The sequence below is a fragment of the Ovis aries genome, chromosome 20, assembly GCF_016772045.2.
Source record: "Ovis aries strain OAR_USU_Benz2616 breed Rambouillet chromosome 20, ARS-UI_Ramb_v3.0, whole genome shotgun sequence".
Classification (NCBI taxonomy): domain Eukaryota; kingdom Metazoa; phylum Chordata; class Mammalia; order Artiodactyla; family Bovidae; genus Ovis; species Ovis aries.
This window is the reverse complement of record NC_056073.1, coordinates 42707117-42727998: the sequence shown is the minus strand read 5'-3', so window position 1 is coordinate 42727998 and position 20882 is coordinate 42707117. Positions and strand designations below refer to the sequence as shown.

The window sequence follows — 20882 nt, the reverse complement described above, 5'->3', positions numbered from 1 at the left end:
ATATTGGCCTGATAGGTAAAACCAGAATATATTAAATATTTAATGGTTGCTATAAAGAAAATAGAAATAAAGCATACAACTTCCAAACCAAAGAAAGGGAGAAGAATAAAGAAAAATCTATCAATCAGAGACCAAGAAGTACAAAGACAAGTAGAAAGCCCAAATAATGTGAATTTTAAAGACAGTTGTATAACCTCATCATAGGAAAGAATTAAAAGTCCCAAAACAGAAAAAAAAAACCCCACCATAAACAATGGATCAAAATGGACAAAAATATGAGCAAGCAATTTGAAGAAGAAGAAATCTGAATATATAGCAGGTAGTCGGGATATAGTGATTAAATCACAGCCAGCATACTGAAAAGCAAAAGACTGGTAATACCAAGTGACAATGATGTGGAAATGGAAGCTCTCATATACTGTTGGTGAGATGGTAGTTGTTACAATCATCTTGAGAGTTACCTGTTAATATCTAGTTGAGCTAAGGATGTGCATATCCTATGACACAGCTATCCCAGTTGTAGTTATATTTCTTAGAGAAACTTGCACAAGAGCACAAAAGAGAACTTTATCAGGACGCCCACTGGAGAATTGTTTGTAATTCAAACAATTGTAACTGTTGTAATTGCCAAAAGTTTAGATACCAGCTAAATAATCTTTCATGAGGGATTCATAAACTATAATCTTAACATTGGAATACCAGCAGGAAATATGAATGGACTAGATGGACATGAATCCACATGCAACAATCCTAAAACATAATGTTGAGTTAAATAGAGAATATCACAAATTGATTCTTAAAATGAGATAACCCCTTATGTACCCTGGAAACCCATAAATCAGTATTGCAAAATACTTGCAAATGTATGGTGAAAATAGAAAAAATAGTTGGGATACAGAAACATCAATTTTAGGATAGTAGTTGCCTCTGGGAAAGAGAAGTGGGGAGGAAGATTGATGGTCTTTGCAATAGCTCTAATTTTTATCCCCTTATATTCTTTTTAAAGCACAAAGGCACCTAGGATAGAGTGCTAACATTTTAAAGCCTGAGTGATGCGCACTTGGACAGTATAGAATCCACTATCTTTTCTGTACCTTTGAACTACATCACAAGCAAGAACTTACATTTAAGGGTGTTACAGTGAGAATTCAATCAGCAGTAGGTTCCGAGGAAGCCCTGAGCAATGAGCAGGTAGTTCTGTCTGGCCGAGTGCCGAGGACTGTTAATGCTATGATGTGCAGAATGAGAAAGAGGCTCCTGGGAGGGGAGGGCAAGGTCCGGGAGCAGAAGGAGGCAGCACGGTACTGTGGGAACTGTGAGTGCCCTGGAGTAGCTGACCAAGAAGAGGCAGGAGACGCACGAGGCGATAGACGATGTGGCTACAGCTCAGACCTGTCTCAGCTGTCAGCTGAGATTTGATATCCTAGAAAGCTTAAATGTTCACTGAAAGCTCTTAACTTCTTTATCAAGAACACAGTCGGTTCTTTATGTTTCTTGCCAGTCTTCTGCTTGTTGCAATTTAACTTCATTAGAGTACGAGAACGGCATTTTTTGAATGACCTTAGCAATCATCTACTGGGCCAATCCTTTTGTTTTATCCACCAAAGAATGTATTGATCTCTTGGAGGACAAACCACTCTGAAAGTTTTCATCTTTGCAACCCAAGTTAACTCAGTTGGCTTTTTGGAAGACCTAATTCCTAGGGCAGATTTAGGGAAGAATCTGGGGAAAGGCTGTGTCCAGAGAAGTTGTTCATTGGTAGAAGATTTCATGAGAGTAATACTGAGATATATATAGATGTGTGCTTAATGCTGTTATTCAGTTGCTAAGTCACATCCAACTCTTTGTGACCCCATAGGCTGCAGCACACCAGGCTTCCCAGTCCTTCACCATGTCCCAGAGTTTGCTCAGACTCATATCTATTGAGTTGGTGACACTATCTAACCATCTCATCCTGTCCCTCCCCTTCCCTGCCCTCAGTCCTTCCCAACAGGGTGTTTTCCAATGAGTCAGCTCCTTCCACCAGGAGGCCAAAGTATTGGAGCTTCAACATCAGTCCTTCCAATGAATAGTCAGGGTTCATTTCCTTTAGGATTGGCTGGTTTGATCTCCTTACAGTCCAAGGGACTCTCAAGAGTCTTCTCCAGCATCACAATTCAAATGCACCAATTCTTCAGCCTTCAGCTTTATGGTGCAACTCTCACATCCATACATAACTCCTGGAAAAATGTAGCTTTGACGATACAGACGTTTGTCAGCAAAGTGATGTCTCTGCTTTTTAATATACTGTCTAAGCTGCATGCTTAATAAATTATTTTGATAACTTCTTAATTATGAAAATTAATAAAAGAAGTCCCTTTAATGAATTTGCTGAAGAATGAGGTGGGGTACCATTTCGTTCTACTCCCAACTTTGGGGATTTTTTGTTTTAAATCATAGATGAGAGAATTAAGACAAAGAATGTAAGCCTTGGTCACTCTATGTGGAATATGAAGATTGTAGATCACACAGAGGATTCCAGTTCAGGTCACTGGGAGGAACAGGGGACCTGGGAAGGAGCCGCAGTTTGCATGAGTTGGCAACAAGAATAGTTTGAGTTCAGGCTATTGAATTTCAGAATATGACTGTACACCCCAATGATTCATACCCCTTCCCCAGCACTACAGCTTACGATAGCTCAGATAAACATCATCAGGTCTTTCTCAAGGATTCTGTGTAATGTTCTGAAATATGATTTCTGCCATAAAAAGACAATCTCCTCCTTTTCTTGATTCAGACTCCGTCTCTCAAGAAAAATTTGGCAGTCTAGTGAAATCCATTAAATAGGAAGTCCTCACTTTAGGGAAGTGCACTCTTGTTTCTGGTCTTCTCTCATCTCACTTTGGTCTGAAATCTTTGTTTTCTAATCCTTCATGTCATGCTTGAGCCATATATAAATCAAAATGTCTGTGCAGAATTTCTCTAATTTATAAAACTACCATCACGGAAGAAGTGGTCCAGGGGACACTTGTTCAGTTGCTCAGTTGAGTCCAACTCCTTGCAACCCCACAGACTGCAGCACACTAGGCTTCCCTGTTTTTCACCATTTCTTGGAGCTTGCTCAAACTCATGTCCATTGAGTCAGTGATGCCATCCAACCATCTCATCCTCTGTCATCCCCTTCTCCTGCCTTCCACCTTCCCCAGCATCAGGGTCTTTTCCAGGTGACGCTGACAGGTGATTAATGCGGAGAGTAGCATGAATCTTGGTTTGAGATGAAGATTTTATTGACTCAATCCTTCTTTGCTCCAACAGTTAGTGATCTCAGCAATCTGGGCTGTCTCTTCACATTATCAAACTTATGCTTGTATTTATAACTAACATCCAGAACTATACCTTTGTGGATAATGGACCCACTCCTTCCTGGGTTACCGATCTCTCTCCTCTTTTATACAATTTTGAGCTAAGGTCATTTTGGTGGACACAGCAGCACACTGCTCATCTTTAGCAAACCAACACAGTGTCTCAGGTAAAGGCAAAAATGCTCACTGCTTTAGTTAGCTATCCAGTTTCTGTCTTGGCTTAGCACTACAAAGCATTCTATACATTTCTACTAACTCTCCTTGTTAGCTGCCAATATTTATTTGTAGGGAAAAAAAGCTCAGCTCTCTTTTGATTCCAATATGACTTGTGGAAATATCTGTATGGCTCCTTATTATCAAAACTTGAGGGAAATTTTAAGCAGAAAGTATTTCCCGTGAGCCTTGTGTGTTTCATGTGTAGCTCTCATTCTTAAAAACACAGTGAGATAAATCACAAAGCCTATCTCTGATGGAAAGGATCCCTAAGACTGAAACTATGTCAGGTATTGGTTCATCACGTGCTGCTGTCAAAAACTAAGCTAATAAAAGACCAAAACTAACCTTAGTGCTGCCAGTGCTTGCCTTGGGCGTTCACTCTAAATGAATGATGGGAATAGTTCCCAAACTGTGTGCAAAATGTTCTGAAGAACACAGGTTGACTTAATATGCACCATTTAAAACAAAATTATCAGAAGCTAATATACAAATATGCTAGTGTGCTCTATATGATGAGCTCAGGAATATATTAGCAGGAAAGCTGTATGATTGAAGTTTGTAATTCATATGCATTAGATACCTTTGAGCTTTTCTGAGAATTTTAGAACATCAAGCAGGCTATAGAGCAGTGTCTATACTATTCTCTTGCATGCAAAGCAAGAGTGTTTTATTTTTAAGGTAAAGTTGAGATTAGGATTTAGAAGAGCAGAAGGCTTCTTTGCCTTTAAGGAATTAACAGATTTGCAGGATAGGGGGGACAAGTCTGAGAAGACATGGTTATTTTCTTGTCTTCTTTTTTAAAAATATTTATTTATTTGGCTGCACTGTGTAGTCCATGGAATTCTCTAGGCCAGAATGCTGGAGTGGGTAGTCTTTCCCTTCTCCAGGGGATCTTCCCAACCCAGGGATCAAACCCAGGTCTCCCACGTTGCGCGCAGATTCTTTACCAGCTCGAGCCACAAGGGAAGCCCAAGAATACTGGAGTGGGTAGACTATCCCTTCTCCAGGGGATCTTTCCAATCCAGGAATCGAACCAGGGTCTCCTGCATTGCAGGCAGATTCTTTACCAACTGAGCTATGAGGGAAGCCTATTTTTCTTTTTAAAAAGTACTTATTCATTTGGCTGCACCGGGTCTTAGTTGCAGCATGGGTGATCTTTGCTCTTTTAGTTGTGGCGTGAGAACTCAAGTGGTGAACAGTCCACCTGCCAACACAAGAGATGCAGACAGGAGACATGGGTTCGATCTCTGGGGCGGGAAGATCCCTTGGAGGAGGGCATGGCAACCTACTCCCGTATCCTTGCCTGGAGAACTCCAATGGACAGAGGGCCTGGCAGGCTACAGCCCATGGGGTCACAGAGTCAGACACGACTGAGCGACCTGCCACAGCACACAGCATGTGAACTCTTAGCTGTGGCATGTGGGATCTAGTCCCCTGACCAGGAATTGAACCCAGGCCTCCCCACATGGGGAGTGCAGAGACTTAGCCACTGAACCACCAGAGAAGTCCCTGTCATTGTTTTCTTGAAATCAGGGAAAAGTAACTTGGGAGCTCCAGGGCTCCCTTGACATATTGTCAATTTTGGAAAAGGAAGAGAAAGGGAGTGTGGAAAAAAAAAAAAAGGAATTCATGTACTTAAAATTTTTGCAAAATTTACTTTAAATAATTTATATTCATTAGGTTTAGTAAAATATAAAAATATACTGACTTAATATTCATAGATTCTGAATATCTCCTTCATTTTTTTGGTCATAACTCACATGTTTGCTTAACACTGATCATTTTTGTCAAGGTTTGTTTAATTCTGGTTTTTTCACCTGTGGAGTTTCAAGGGGAAAAAGACATGCTTTTACATGGTCTTAAAAATAAATTACTTACAGATTGGAAAATGAAAGAATCTTCATTTCAGTAATATTTTTTTAATCCATAAAATGGAAAGATAGATTTACTTCATTTGTAAATCAGTAGATCCTAGTAAATGTTACAGGTTTGCCCTTCATCCTTTAAGCAGTCCTCTAGGAATTTCTTCCAAGGTTGGCTTGGAAAGATATTCTTACCTTCAATATAGCCTCTCTCCTGTGTGCAAATTTCTGGACAGTAGCATGAAATCGTGGTTGTGACTGGTCTCTGAATGGGAAGATCTGCCTTCATTTCAGGTCTGGACTCTTCCTTGTCCACATCCAACAGCTTTGGGCCACTTCTTTAATCTCTCTGCCTTCTTGTCAGGTGGTGGTCAGAACACCTCAACCTTTAGAATTATTGTCAAGACTCAATGCTTTTTTAGTTAAAAATACATATATATAATTTATGTGACATAATTTTCATAGATAATATTTAATATATTTGTGTGCTCAGTTGCTCAGTCGTGTCGAACTCTTGGTGACCCCATGGACTGCACAGCCCACCAGGCTCCTCTGTCCATGGAATTTTCCAGCCAAGAATACTGGAGTTTATTATTAGGTAAATACATTCTACAAATAAATGCATACATATAAACATTTAATATACCCATCAGTAAAAAGCCCAGCAGAGTTTCTTAAACACACTGGAAGCTCACCAAGTGACATGTCCCTCTCTGCCTCCCTGCCTGCAATGGACTGTCTTCCCTGGCAAAATAATCATTGTGACACTGAGTGAATGGGTTTTAAAGCATACCTTTATCTGTATATACTGTGCATCTATTCTGTTCTTAAGTCCCAGTGCTGTGCTGTGCTGAGCTTAGTCGCTTAGTCATGTCCCATTCTTTGCAACCCTGCGGATTGTAGCCTGCCAGGCTCCTCTGTCCACAGGGATTCTCCAGGCAAGAATGCTGGCATGGGTTGCCATGCCCTCCTCCAGTAAGTCCCAATAGCACACTGTAATATGATCCTTTCTTTAGACTCTTCTTAGTTTTTTAATTTCCCCTTCCATTCCTGTAAATAAATTCCCTCTTACATGTAAGATGGCAACGAACTGTTGTTATTATACAATAATTTGTATGGATAAAATATGCATCACAAAGGAAAAAGCTCTATTGACATAAAATGTATAGAAATAAATAGAATTCCTCTTCAGCAGGCTTCCCTATTATTATTTTTTTTTTTAAACTGTTTTGGAACTCCTGAGATGACATGATCTTGGCGCACTGGGAAAATGAGTACAAACTGGCTTGTTAGAAGCAAAGATATCCTTTTGATCATTCACTTCACTAGTCTTAGTGCGTATTGTAATGCTTCCCTCAGTGAATTAGACCATCTTCTCTTCCGTGGGAGAAGTAATTTGCATGTTACACAGTTATACACCCGCGATACCCACTTACAAGCTCCCCATCGCTGGCTACTCACAGCTACCCCCGCACACTCAGTGATGTTTCATGTATAACTGAAGTTCTCCCACTTGGATAAAGGGCCAACCTGCATTTCTTGCCAGTGGTACGTTATCCTGTTACCTTGTTCCTGCACCTGCTCTGTACAAACACAACTGTGACTCTGTCCTAATGGCCAATTATCATTAAGCTGATTGTGAGCTTTTGTCAAACAGCCCGGAGGGGCTCACTACACTGTTAATACCAACCTGCCCTAAAAGGATAACTGTGAGTATCAGCTGCTGTCTGTTTTCAAGATTGAAAGGGCACGAATGTGCCAGTAGAAATGATAGATAAGATTCTGTGCATCCTATTTTTACCCCTGTTCTCTTTACCACCAGCAGCTAAGTGCTGCATGGCAGGCAAGGTTTCTGTGTCCTGTGCCCGCAGTCTCATAACCTTTCTTGGTTGGATTTCATGATGCCATATGCTTCTGTCCTAAAATAGTATTGAGGGTCCTCTGAAGAAAAACTGCCTAGCAGTTCTCTGCATGTCAGTGGGATGGTTGGAGGAGGAGAGGTGTGCTTGGCCATTAAACATACTTTGGATCTGATTTCTCCTTGGCAGAATGCTAATTGCATAACCCGGGGAATTTACTTAATTGTATTGCGCTTCTGTTTCCTGAAGCATAAAATGGAAATAATAGTTCCATCTTACAGAGTTGCTGTGATGATTAAATAAGGTGATCTATAATATACAAATGCATCCCCACACAGCTACACACACATTTGTCATTGATGTATTAGTCTTGATAGGCTAGATTAATCTTCAGTAAAAAAACAAACAAACAAAACTCAAGGTGTCGGTGGCTTAAAGCAACACAAGTTCATTTCACAAACTTCATGAGCCTGGTGTGTCAGCAGGTGGGTTTGGCTCACTCCAGAACCCGAAGGGAAGCGGCAGCCATCACCTTGAACTTCAGTTTATCACACATAGATCAGAATTGGTCACCTGGTTCCACCCACCTCCAGGGGATCTAGACGTACAGACTGCAGCTCTACCACGTACCAGAAGACAGGAGATCAGAAATATTTGGAGAACAATATTAATGCCTACAATATCTGTTTTACAAAAATGAGACAGTATTATGGTCAGTTCTGAATGTTAATTTTCTTATTAACAGTGCATCGTGGAAATCCTTCCAAGTCAACTTGTTTAAATATAACGCATTACTTTAGTGGCATCGTGCTAGATACCTACTATAATTTAAGCAGTCGTTTCTTTATTGCTGGACTTTATTTTATTTCATTGAAATATAAACACACCCATGTTATATTTATAATGTCTTTATTCTCTAGGGCTTTTTTGACTATAAAATAAATATCCAGAAATATCTAAATCTGCCAGAATTCACCTGATTCAGAAAGCAAATCATAAGGATATGTGTGAAGTGAAAGTGAAGTCACTCAGTCGTGTCTGACTCTTTGTGACCCCGTGGACTGTGGCCTACCAGGCTCCTCCATCCATGGGATTTTCCAGGCAAGAATACTGGAGTGGCTTGCCATTTCCTTCTCCAAAGGATATGTGTATAAGGCTATAAATCTCAATTTAAATGGGATTTGTCATTTGAGGCGAAATGTAAAGAAACTAAATAGTTTGGAACAACAGACCTCTCATTTACTAATCTTTAATAACCCACAACCTCTACCAAATCTATCCTCTTTTTTACCATGGATATAAGCAGGAATACTCGATCCCAAATTTTGAAATTTATACTAAGAGCCTTCCTTAACCGTTGGCAATAGAGATTTTAAAGATGCTTGACATAGACAAGACTTTGCAGAAAATTTCCTGCCGTCTTTAATCACTGTCATAAAAATTCTATTCACGGGCCACAAAGCACGGGCCTGTTATGGAGAAGATTGTTATTTGGGCAAAAGAACTGGAGCATGCCAGTCCTCTTCCCATTTATGCTAACGCAGGAAAAGAAACATTCCAAGATAACACTGCTATCAAGAAACTACAGGAGTTTGCTCAGATGGTTTCCCCTCAGTTACCTCCTTCTCTACCTGTTTTGTGTAACTGCTTCCAAACGCCCCTTCCCATCACATTGTTATCTGCCAAGTGTTTTCACAATTTGCACAGAACAAACCCTTAGTAAGCATAATTATTGCAACCCTAAAAGTAAAATTGCTTTCTAGTCAAAGTTTTAGGAGGAAGAAAACAGCAAATTCTTGGCTAAAATTAAAACAAAAAACACACCAAAAAACTGCTCACATCATTCAGATGTCTCAATTATATTTTTAAGAACGTTAGTTCTAAAAACAGCTATGAAATTGTTGCTTCAAACCTACTGTCCAATGACCACTCCCTGGCTCATCTATCAAAAACCTGTCAGGCTGGATTAAGAAATAATAAGATAAAAGCTTGGGCCAAAAGAACTTTTGCTATGGGTTCTAAAACACAGTTTGAAGGAAAACATGTGGTAGAAAGCCTTTCTATGAGGAGAATCAAGGCTTGCCAATTGTACAGCTGGTTTCTAACCTTTATCTGCAGGAATGACATTCAAAATATTTAATAACTAGAGTTGCAAGAGTCAAAAAGGCCTATTAGAACAGATGCCAGCCATAATCAATCCATACAGCTGTACCAGTGCACAAGAACTGCATGTGAGCTCTGCTGATACATGACTGAATCGCCTAAAGAATTTCCACAGCCTCCCAACAGCAAGCTCTGATCACGTCTTCTTGCTCAGAATATAAATGCTTTATGCTAAATATAAGAAAGCCTGGAAGCTGTAGCCCTCTCTTAAATGACACATTCCATTTCATGCTTCCATTCCAGCATCTGCCAAAATAAAAACAAAACTCAAGAACAAAAACAACACACACTCAAACACAGAAGTAGTGTAGCACAATTCTGCGTTCGTGAACCATTTGGAAGCAATTTTTAATGCTGTTCTTAAATGTGTACTTTGTAGATTAGCCTACAACGCTGGCTTTAACATAGCACACATTTCGATCAAACTTAGAAAAAATAGATGCCATTCTGTGAGAAAAATTATAGAGGCTCTTCTTATATGTGAGTGAATAATTAGGGAGTGTATTAGATTTCTAGGGCCGCTGTAATAAATTGTCAGAAAGTTAGTGGCTTACAACAGACATTTGTCCAACTGCTGTTTGGGAAAAGAGTTCTGTCTGTCTTCCATGTGTCTTTTATAATGACATTTGCCACTGGACTTAGGATTCACCCAGGTAATTCAAAAAGATATCCTTAGCATGAGATCCTTAACTTAATGACATCTGCAAAGAACCTTTTTTCTAAATAACATCAACTCACGGGTTCCAGGAACCTGACATGGACATACCTTCTGAGGGCCACTATTCAACACACTATAGGGAAGATAGGAACAAGAAAGGAAGAAAATTTAACAAAAAGGTTGAGTTCAAATCAAAGAAAAAACATTGAGGAAGAAAAAAAATTTAAAATCTTTTCTTACATCAAATATGTGTAGTACTATTTTTCGAAGTACACACACCTCTCTTTGAATGATTCTGCCGCTTTGCCTCGTATCAACATTACTATTTTGTATTTCGATTCTCTTTTTCATAAGAGTTAAAGCATTATATGAGCATTTCCAAATTTCTACCCTTAACTTTGATTCTGACTGCCTTTGAGCCTAAGAGCTGTTAAGTGTTCAAAGTAGGATGGAGCACAGACAAGCAGAAAGCGGAACAAAATCTCGGCTCCAAGCGATGGCATGGAATTTCAATGTCCGCAGTTGACGTCACATCATCATCCTGGTGAGATCTCCTGGAAAGCTCAGTCTTCAGGCCCTGCCTTGCTGGGTGTAAGTCTCCCACCAGCCTGACCCCACACCTACCGTGAACTCCTTCTAGCCTGTGAGCTTGTTTTCTCCTCACTGCCACAACCTCTCCCACCCCCTCTCTGCCTCCAACGGCTGCAGATCAACTTTCCCAGGGAAATTCTCCCTCGTCAGCCCCATCTCTGCCATGTTCATCACTGCAGCACTCCCTTTACCCACGGCTCCCAGTCAGATAGCAAATGCATATTTCTCCATGGCTGCTCCGAATTACAAATTTACACATGAGTTTTCAGCTGCCTGTGTTTTGAGAGCATCCTCTCTTCTCTTAGGGCTTCTCAGCTGGCTCAGACAGTAAAGAATCTGCCTGCAGTGCAGGAGATGCCAGGTTCGATCCGTGGTGTCAGGAAGATCCCTGGAGAGGGGAATGGCAACCCACTCCAGTGTTCTTCCCTGGAGAATCCCATGGACAGAGGAGCCTGGTGGGCTACAGTCCATGGGATCGCAGAGTTGGACAGGACTGCTCGACTAGACACTTTCACTTTTCTTTCCCTTCTGTTTTAAGCCCTGCAAGCTCAAGGGTCCTGTCCGCCGCTCTCTCCAGAACCAAAGTGTGTTCTCCACTGGTAGGCAGTTAATACTCTTCCCAGGCTGGTGCTCCTCAAACATTAAAGTGCCCCCGAATCACCTGGCGGTCCTGTTCAGATGCAGATTCTGGGGTACAGCATGACAGGCTGCGTTTCTTCTTTCCCATTTAGATCATCTGGGTGAACATCTCACTCAAGCTGCACTGGCTCTGTGTTGAGATACCCTGATGTAAGTGATAGAAATGCTCTGGACTATCTTTCCCTTCAGTGGTTCTTTCCTTCCTCTTAAAAGTGGAAAAAAAATAAAATCCCACAATACTATCTATTTTTCCAAGAATGCCATAGCATGAACATTTTGTCTCATTGTCAATGCAGGGAGATGATTATCAAAGGCAGCAACAGAGCTGAGCCATAATTACAAGGATCCTAATTAAACACAGGTTCGTCTTATGGGATGAGACTAACACAGACTCTGTATAAGACGTGTCCTGGCATCAAGAGCTGTAGGGATATTAGAGTAATAGGTGTCAGAAGGTGGCTTCACGGAGGTGGCATTCAGGGCACAGAGCAGGATCAAGAAAAATGCCAGATGGGTGTGCACTCCTGTTATGCTGTCTTCCAGGGGTCAGAGAAAAGGGGGTGCCAGCAGACATCACACTCAGCATCTTCTTCCAGCAGCACCGAGGTGGGTAGTCCCCTCTCTACCCACCTTCTCTTATAACAATAAACGACTGTGCGTCTCAGCTTCCAAATTCAGCCTGAGACACAAACATTCATACATCTTCTAAGAGAAGTGCGTATTCAGTTGCTTTAGTCCTGTCCAACTCTTTGCAACCCCATGGACTGCAGCTCACCAGGCTCCTCTGTCAGTGGGATTCTCCGCAGGAATAATAGAGTGGGTTGCCATGCCCTCCTCCAGGGGATCTTCCCTACCCAGATATCGAACCCACGTTTCCTGCATCTCCCCTGCATTAGAGGCAGATTCTTTACCCACCGAGCCATCTGGGAAGCAGCTTCTGAGAAGAGTAAGGTCTGATAGAACTTTCAGCTCAGATGAAAGCGTCCTACCACTGTTCATCTAATACAGTAGCCACCGTGTGTATGTGACTGTTGGGCACTTGAAGTGTGGCTAGTGCAACCGAGGCACCAAAATTAATCTCAGTTCATTTTCATTTATTTAAGTGTAAATAGCCATGTGCAGCGGAGAAGGCAATGGCACCCCACTCCAGTACTCTTGCCTGGAAAATCCCATGGATGGAGGAGCCTGGTAGGCTGCAGTCCATGGGGTCGCTAAGGGTCAGACACGACTGAGCGACTTCACTTTCACTTTTCACTTTCATGCATTGGAGAAGGAAATGGTAACCCACTCCAGTGTTCTTGCCTGGACAGTCCCAGGGACGGGGGAGCCTGGTGGGCTCCTGTCTCTGGGGTCGCACAGAGTCAGACACGACTGAAGTGACTTAGCAGCAGCAGCAGCCATGTGCAGCTAGTTGATACCATTATTGGCCAGCATAGTTACAAGCTCAAACTCAGGGTAGACTGTTTAGGAAAAGGAACCACTGAACAAGACCTTAGGCCTCTACACGCTAAACCTGAATAAAGAGCCCCCACAGCTGCAGAGCATCACCTTGAGACTAAGCTGGCGGTCATGTCAGTATTCTCTCTACTACAATGTATTGATAACTTGGTCAGTTAAGATAGAGACACTTGAGCTCTTGGGTCTGGTTTCATATTCAGTGAGAAAAGACTGCTGTGGGCTTCACTGTTTTAACAAGACCAGGCAGAGTTTGTGCAGCTCTGTTATTCTGATCTGTGGGCAGAGGGTAAGGTGGAAAAGGCTTGCAATTTTTAAAAAAAATTTTTTTTAAAGCTGTGTTTTTTGCTCAGAAGGTACTTAAAGAGGTGACACAGTTTGGGAGAGGGATCGAGTATTTGAAAAAGAGAATAACAAATATTGACCCATAACACAATGCAATAAATTCCTTCGTACACTCCTCCAGTAGAGCAAATGGCTCCTCGGCCACCTCTGTGCGTATTTAGTCACGTCAGTCTTGTCCGACTCTTTGCAGCCTCATGGACTGTAGCCCGCCAGGCTCCTCTGTGGGATTCTCCAGGCAAGAATACTGGAGGGGGTTGCCATGCTCTCCTCCAGGGGATCTTCCCAAACCAGAGATCAAACCCATGTCTCTTACGTCTCCTGCATTGGCAGGTGGGTTGTTTTTTTTTTTTAAACCACTAGTGCCACCTGGGAAGGGCTTCCCTTGGAGCTCAGTCGGTAAAGAATCTGCCTGCAGTGCAGGAGACCCGGGTTCAATCTTGGGGTTGGGAAGATCCCCTGGAGAAGGAAAATGGCAACCCACTCCAGTTTCTTTGCCTGGAAAATCCCATGGACAGAGGAGCCTGGTAGGCTACAGCCCATGGGGTTGCAAAGAGCCAGGCATGACTGAGCGATTAACACTTTCAGCCTTCAGTCTTTCAGCCACCTGAAAAGCCCTTGGCCACCTCCAAGATAAGGCTATTAGTCAGCCAGGGACCATGTGATATGAATATGACAGGGAAAGAAACTAGGATTTACCTGTAGCTGATTTGACTGGTAATCCAGGTGAGAAGGGAGAGGTCCCTGAAAGCCCCACTGGGCACTAGGGGAGACTGGGTTGTGATATAATTAAAGAGAACAGAACTCCAACTGAGGATTCCCTGACATCTCCTTCTAGAGCAGACCATGCCAGCTGGACACCTGGTGTTCCTGAATACAGAATGCAGATGAAGCTCTAAATCTGCTGACTTGGACAGAACGCTTTGCATGTGAGAAGTAGTATAAATGAGTGGGAGAGCTGGTGTGATCAGAACCATATTATAACACAGTAATTCAATATCCCCAGTGGGTGGTGGACCCTATTCCCCATGAGGTGAGCTGTATGTGTCGAGAATTTGCCCAGTGACCTGTCTTTTGCGGTGGTGTAAGACAACCGGGCGGGACTTCCCCGGTGGCCCAGTGGTAATGAACCCACCTGCAATTCAGGAGCCACAGGAGGCACATGGGTTCGATCCCTGCCTGGGTCGGGGTAGATCGCTTGGAGGAGGGCATGGCAGCCCCCCCAGTATTCTTGCCGGGAGGATCCCATGGACAGAGGAGCCTGGTGAGTTACAGTCCATAGGGTCGCCAAGAGTTGGACAGGACCGGTGACTGAGCATGCGCTCAAGACGCAGGTTATTATGAAATTCACTTTGGAGAAGTTCTTGGAAACAGCGGGTGGTGGTAGCGCGTCCTTTAGCTGATACTGTTTTCATTGGCCAGAAAAGAGGACAAGGGCTCACAAGGAATGGGGCGTGGAGGGAAAAACAAGCTTGGAGTCAGACACACCTGGCTGTAAAAACATTTGCCCACTTAGGCTTTGTATCGAGATCACCTGGGAGCTTGTTAAAAGTTCAGATTCCTGGTCCTTTCACTGAGCTACTAAACCAGGATCTCTCCGCTGGGGGCCGAAAAGGCTCTTTTTAAAATAAACACAGAAGGTGACTGTGCTGTGAGGCTTCTCTTAGCGTTAGCTCTGTAAAAGGTGAGGTAGGATTCATGATACCTGCAGTCAGGATTATGGTATAGATATAGTGTCATTTAAAAAACAGCAACAACAAACAGGTAGATCAAAGCCTGGATAAACTTGTAGCTCTTACTATTCTTGAGCCATAGATTTGCCTTCTTGAAGATACTGTTCTTTTCTTTAGAGATCTCAAGTTGATGTCGTTTGCCTTGCTGAGCCTAACTGTGCTAACTCAGCTGGAGAATCTTCACCCAAATTAGCTAGGATCCCAAAGTTCCAAGTTGTTGTTTCTGAGGATTGATGAAAGCAACCTTTCCTGTTCCTTTTCGCTCTTGAAGTTTTAATGACTTGGGTGTAAGGCCCTCTTCAGGTCAGGGAATTTCTGTTGAATGCGAAAACATCAATTCCGTTGTAACAGGTTGTCGACTCCAGTGAAAAGTCAAGGGCTTGGGGCGGGGGGGGGGGGGGGGGGGGGGGGGGATGGGGAGCGGATCCGCCCGAGAATGGTAACGTGTTCTGGCCCCAGAGAGGCGCGTGCACCTCGAGGGCTCCCAACACAGCGGCCTTCGGTGTGGCCCATCCTGCTTTCAATAGGCAGCAAGAGGCTGGAGGAAACGGGGGGCGGGGGGAGGTTGGCGTTCTGCCCTGCAGTTCGAGAGAGTGAAGGTAGCTGCAAAACCCGGCAGGCTCCAGTGGCTGGTGCTGAGACGCGCAGAGGGGTGGGGCTGCCCGGCGAGGATGAGCGCAAGAGGCCCCGAGGGAGGCGGGGGCGCAGCATCCTAGGTGGGACCAGGGAGTGCTTTCCGGAAGCCCTCCTCCGGCCTCAGGATCCCGATTGGCTCAGGCGGGGAGGTCGGCAAGGTCAAGACCCCCTCGGCGCCTTCTTCTGATCCACCCTGCCACGGTCGAGCGGCAGTTGACACGCGGGTTGCGGGGCGTGGCGGGGGCATGCTGGCCAGGCGGCGGGGCGCGAGGGGCAGCGCGCGGGGGCCGGAGCGGCGCCCGACCAGGGGCGCCCGGGGGCCGGATGGCGGAGCCCACGCGCGCCGCGGAGCCAGAGAGGTTTGCGCTCCGCTCGCCGCGCTGCAGGGTGGGCGCGGTGCCAGGCGCGAACGCCCAGAGACCCAAAAGGAAAGCTTTTTATTTGCTGAGGATGAAGCCCCTGAAGGAGCCCGCCCCCAACAACAACAACAACGTGTCCTTTGTGATCCATTGTCAACTGGGCAAGGAGATCAAACACATTTGCAGCAACTGCAGTCGTGGGGAGGACGCCCGGGACGGTGAGTGTCGGGGCGCGTCGGGGCGGCGACGAACGCGGGAGGAGAGGAGGCGGCCCTGCCGGTCCCAGTTTGGGGGCGCCGCGGGCGGCTTTACCCGGAGAACTGCGGGGACATCCTCCTTCTAACCGGGCGTGACGCCCGCCCAGCCGGCACTTTGCGGAGCGCTGCCCAGAGCCAAACCCGGACCGCATCCGTGCTTAGACCATTGATGCAAACGCTCCCCCCAGACGAGGGGTTTGAAACCGTTAAAGGGGAAACTCTGGGATTTGGGAAGGTGGCGCTTTAGGGGGTTCATAAGGGGCAACATTATTAGCTTTCAAGAGACGATTCCACCTGCTCTCCTAGTTTTTTGGGCTTCTTAGGTATTCTCTCACCCTTGCGTTATGATAGGATGTGAGCTCTGCTGGGCAGCGTTACAGATGTGGGCGTCGGGTGGGTTGACTCTGGAGAGGTGGTTTGGCCTCGGCCACAGCGCCCTGCGCCCTGGAGACTTGTGGAGTTGTGGAATGATGTCCGTTCGGAGTGAAACATGGCCGTGGTTTTTGGAGTGCTGGTGCTGGTCCCTCCTGGAATGATGCCTAGTGGCCAAATGTGGGAGGTGGGGAAGAGACGGCAGCGGCTCTCTCCAGGTGAGCCTGTTCGAACTAAAGAGCTCCCCCCAAACCGATCCGAGCGGGGCGGTGAAAGGGTACCGGGCCTCGGCGACTCCGGGCAGAAGGAGCCAAGCAGGAGGGAGAGTCCTGAGCGGGCAGAAACTGCAGAAAGCTCTGCAGTTGTGGGCGCGCCTGTGTAACGGTCCAGCATCTCCCGGGCAGTTGGAAGCAGCTCACAGAGCTGACTCCGGAGGGCCCCTGAAGGTCTGGAAAAAGTTTCAGGCAGCGGGGTTTTGCAGGGAAAGCATTAGCTATTGGCCAGGCTGAAGCTCATTGCCTGGCTTGACGCTGCACACACCTGCTTGGGCAGGCAGATTTCTGCTACCAACCCCAGGCAGGGTTCGCTTGTTCCCTTTGTAAGAACACTTACTACTTAGGGCTTTCTCTGGTTTCTTGCTGGCCTCTGAAGTGCAGCGTAATGAAGTGACTGGCTTGGCTAATGTCGTTTCAAAATTAAGAGTCCTGCTAGCATAATTATACTTTTCTCTGATTAAACTGCAAGAGAGGCTGTGCTGGATGGCAGTAGGCATCCAGGAGGAAAACCATGCTGGAGAAAGGCAGGCACACAGCACAGGGGCAGCACTCCTGGTAGGTCTGGGGGAGGATATCCACACACTGACATGCGTTTGGTCCTTTGGTTACCCTATAAGCTGATGACACCTATGGGATATATAAATGGATTAGTGAGATCATCTAAAGCCAGTCTTTTACTGTCTACTATGATAGAGCGTGAGATGCACGCTAAAATATTTATTAAATGAGTCATTCTGTTGACGGAATTGCTTCCCAAATGGGCTACTTCCACAACCTTGGGGAATTGATTTAAATTAGGATCTCTGAATGTTACTGCAGTAAGGAAAGGTCTGTACCCACACTGAAGGATATGGGTTCATGTGTGTGACTACAAACACGATGCTCTGCTTGCGATCATCTCCACAACCTCAAATGCCCCAGAATGTGTTACGGAGTTGTCTTTGTGGATGTTCACACACCACCTGACGGGACTAAAGCCTTTCATTTCAAAGGATTCTTGTGTAGGGGGAACCTCATGTGGGGGTGCTTAATTTCTGCCAAGTTCTCCCCCGGCTAATCCTGCCTTCCAGTGTGTGTGGTACACTTCTTTAGTCACTGAGAAAATGAAGTCAGGAGCTTCACCCTTCTCCTTTTACTGCCAGAACCCAAAGCAGCACTGCCCGCTGTGAAGGAAAGGAAGTTCAGATACATTTCACTTTCTGCCGAGACTGACCTTGAATCATCCATCGTCCTGGGTGGAGGTTCTGTGAGTGAAGTTCTCCAGCAGCTGTTTTTCAGTTTGAGTCATCTGTTCGTGCATGCCAGGAAGAGCCAGCTATTTTAATGGAAGTGTATAGTAAAGACTGTAGTAAGGCCAACAGATTCGGTAGGACTCGACAGAGGAGGACGTTTCTTACGGTGGAGTGTGCCTGTGTTGTGTCCAGTACCCTAAATGTGTTAGGTTTCTCCTTCAGCACCAGGGAGGTCATTTAGTAGCCACCAAGGAAAGTTCTGGTCCAAGTGGAAAGTCCTTACCTGAAATTTTACACGGGGAGAATTTTATAGAGATATTGCCCACTGAGGCTCAATCTTAACTTCCTCATATATAGGATATATTTAAACATTTTTATAACTCAGTCTAAAGACAATCTATAAAACTATTTGGCCGATAGAGAATAAACTTTAAAAGAAAAAAAGATCCCTGGCTCAGTGAACATATGTAAAAAGTGAAATTGCATTTCAGCGCTTGCCCTTTTACTTAAGAGTTTGTCTTTTTTTTTTTTTTTTTTTTTTGAGTTCCTGGTCTTCACTGACTAGAACTAAAGATATTTGGCTGACTTTATTTTTAAACAGAAAATGATTTTTAAAATTGTAGAATGTAGTTCACCTTTAATGGCCCAAGGTAGTTTGTGTTTCTTTAATTTTTTGCTGTTCTGGTTCAATACTGAAGCCATTTTTTAGATGTGGAAACAAGCTACCATAGTATTTCAGTGTAAAGGCCACAAGTGGGTGAATGGTAGAAAAAATTCAAATTCTTGTCTGTCTTTGAAACTGGAGTGCTTCCCACTGTGCCTTCAAGTTGATTATTTTTTTTTATGGCACCTATACTGAGTGTAGGAAATTAAGTATTCTGATGTGTATAATATGCCTGTGATATATACATGTACAGTCCTGATAAGCCAGGTTTATTAAGATACTGAGCTGAAAGGAATTGTACAGTTCCCCAGCATATTTAATTTTACCTGCTTTTCCTACTTAGAGAGGTTGTCATTAGTAGGAATAGAGGGGGAGAAGTTTTTAGATGGGTAGATTATAAGTTCTGTATGTTGTAAAGCTCCAAGAGACATAGCTTCCTTACCACTGAACTTTTACTGGAAGTCAGTAGGAGAATTTGATTTTACAAATAGGTAAAAACTCTGGGGGGAAATCTAGGATCTATGCTGTATATAATTTCATACATGTTTTCTTTTCTCCTTTGAATTACTTTTGAGTCTGTTAGTGAGGAATTATAGAATTATGCCATGAACAATTGTGTATTAAGATATAATTTCAATAGAAATAAAACATTTTGAAGAATTTTTAAAAATATTTTGAAACTTCTGTCTTATAGTGGCCTATTTACAAAGCAATCAAATGAAAAATAGTAGATTTGGAAGCAAGACATTGATTGTAACTGCTACTCCATGACTTTTACATGTGATGGATCAATATTTCAAGGTTGTTTTCACTTCACTAAATATGATTTCTATTCTTCAAATATTCGTACATAAAATCACTAATCCAGTGACTTACTAGATGCATTTCCAAACTTTATTTTGGGGATTAGAATTATTTAACGTGTCTTCTAATGGCTTCCAGTGTGAACTTTTAGAACAAAAACAATTTGTCCTAATACTTCTAAGTTACTCCGTAAGTTTCATTCCATAAGACAGCCTTTTGGAAAGCAGTGCTTTACGAGTTTCTGTGGGTCAAATCCTTCCTTTTGCAGACGAGGAAACTGAGGTGCATAAAGAAGAGGTGAGCAGTCCCCCGAGATCCAACCGTTTGGTGTTGGGGTTGCTAACAGTACCTGTCCCTTGATGAAGCAAGAAATTTCTAATAGTGGTCCAGAGCTGACTCCTGGAACCTCACTGCCTGTTTTCAAATAATGGCTCCTCCCCTTGCCAGCTGGGTGACTTTAGGACACCATGATACTATCTACTGCATGGAGTTGTGAGGATTAAATGAGATAGTTGGTACGAAGCACTTCACATGGTGCCTGGCGAGAGAAGGTGCTGGAGAAATATTAGCTGTGATCACTATCATCTGTATTGTTACCGCCAAGTTCAATTTTGTCTTGTATTTTTCCTCCTCCTATTGTGCGTTCCTTAGTCTCTTCTGTAATTAAACATCCCTGGATTGGGTCCAAGATGAAAGCACCAATTCTACTCTGTATTTAACAGTGAAAACATATCTTTCTAATAAAAGCAAGGAAAAGTGAGATTGGAGAAGAGCCCCCTTCAGCGTTGGTGCACTTCAAAATTATTCTGCTGTGGTGGTTTTAGAGTTTTAACAGTCATGGCCTGTTCGTTCTGGATGAAAGGGCTCATGCATACGTCTGAATTTACAATGACTGAGCACTTTTTGGTCAGTAATCAGAAAGATAGGCAAGGTGAGATCTTGAAGAGGAAACGTAAACAGCTGGATGAAGTAGTTATTGGAGAATTCTATCGATGTGGGCCCGAAGGATGCTGAGAGGCAAAGGGAGAACTATGGAAGGCATGGCCTGAAGCAAGGGCTAGAGATGGGCATCCGCCTCCGTAAAGCTGGGAGGGCCTGGGAGGCTCTAACTTGGGCAGGGTGTATAAACGCTGGAACCCTGAAAAGAAAGGCATGTGCTGAGACAGTAGTGAAGAGACGTGAAGAAGGACTTGGTGGGGGGTTAGGAAGGGGTGTATAAAGCAGGTTTGAAATTCTAACAAAGGTGGGCTGTTCAAATTCTGTTAAAGTATCATATACAGTCATCCTTCAGTAGCTGCAGGGGATTGGTTTCAGGCACCCTCCATGGGTACCACAATCCAGGGATGCTCAAGTACCTTGTATAAAATGGCCTAGGGCAACAAATGCAATCTGCTTTCCACATATGTGGGTTTTGCATCTGCGAT

The 20882-nt window shown here is 44.0% G+C and overlaps 1 protein-coding gene across 10 annotated transcripts in view; it reads left to right on the top strand.

The window, feature by feature from the left end:
• PHACTR1 (phosphatase and actin regulator 1) overlaps positions 1-20882 on the top strand; it is a 522692-nt gene that overhangs the window by 268992 nt on the left and 232818 nt on the right. For 6 of the 10 annotated variants that reach the window (XR_006057296.2, XR_009597749.1, XM_042237253.2 and 3 more), the window contains exon 1: positions 15788-16072. The exons of the other annotated variants lie outside the window; for them this stretch is intronic. Coding sequence is in view for 4 of the 6 variants with exons in the window: in XM_042237253.2 (XP_042093187.1) it covers positions 15820-16072 (253 nt within the window). In the remaining 2 variants the exon portion in view is untranslated. Of the gene's footprint in view, positions 1-15787; positions 16073-20882 lie in introns of those variants that run through there. 10 annotated transcript variants of the gene reach the window in all.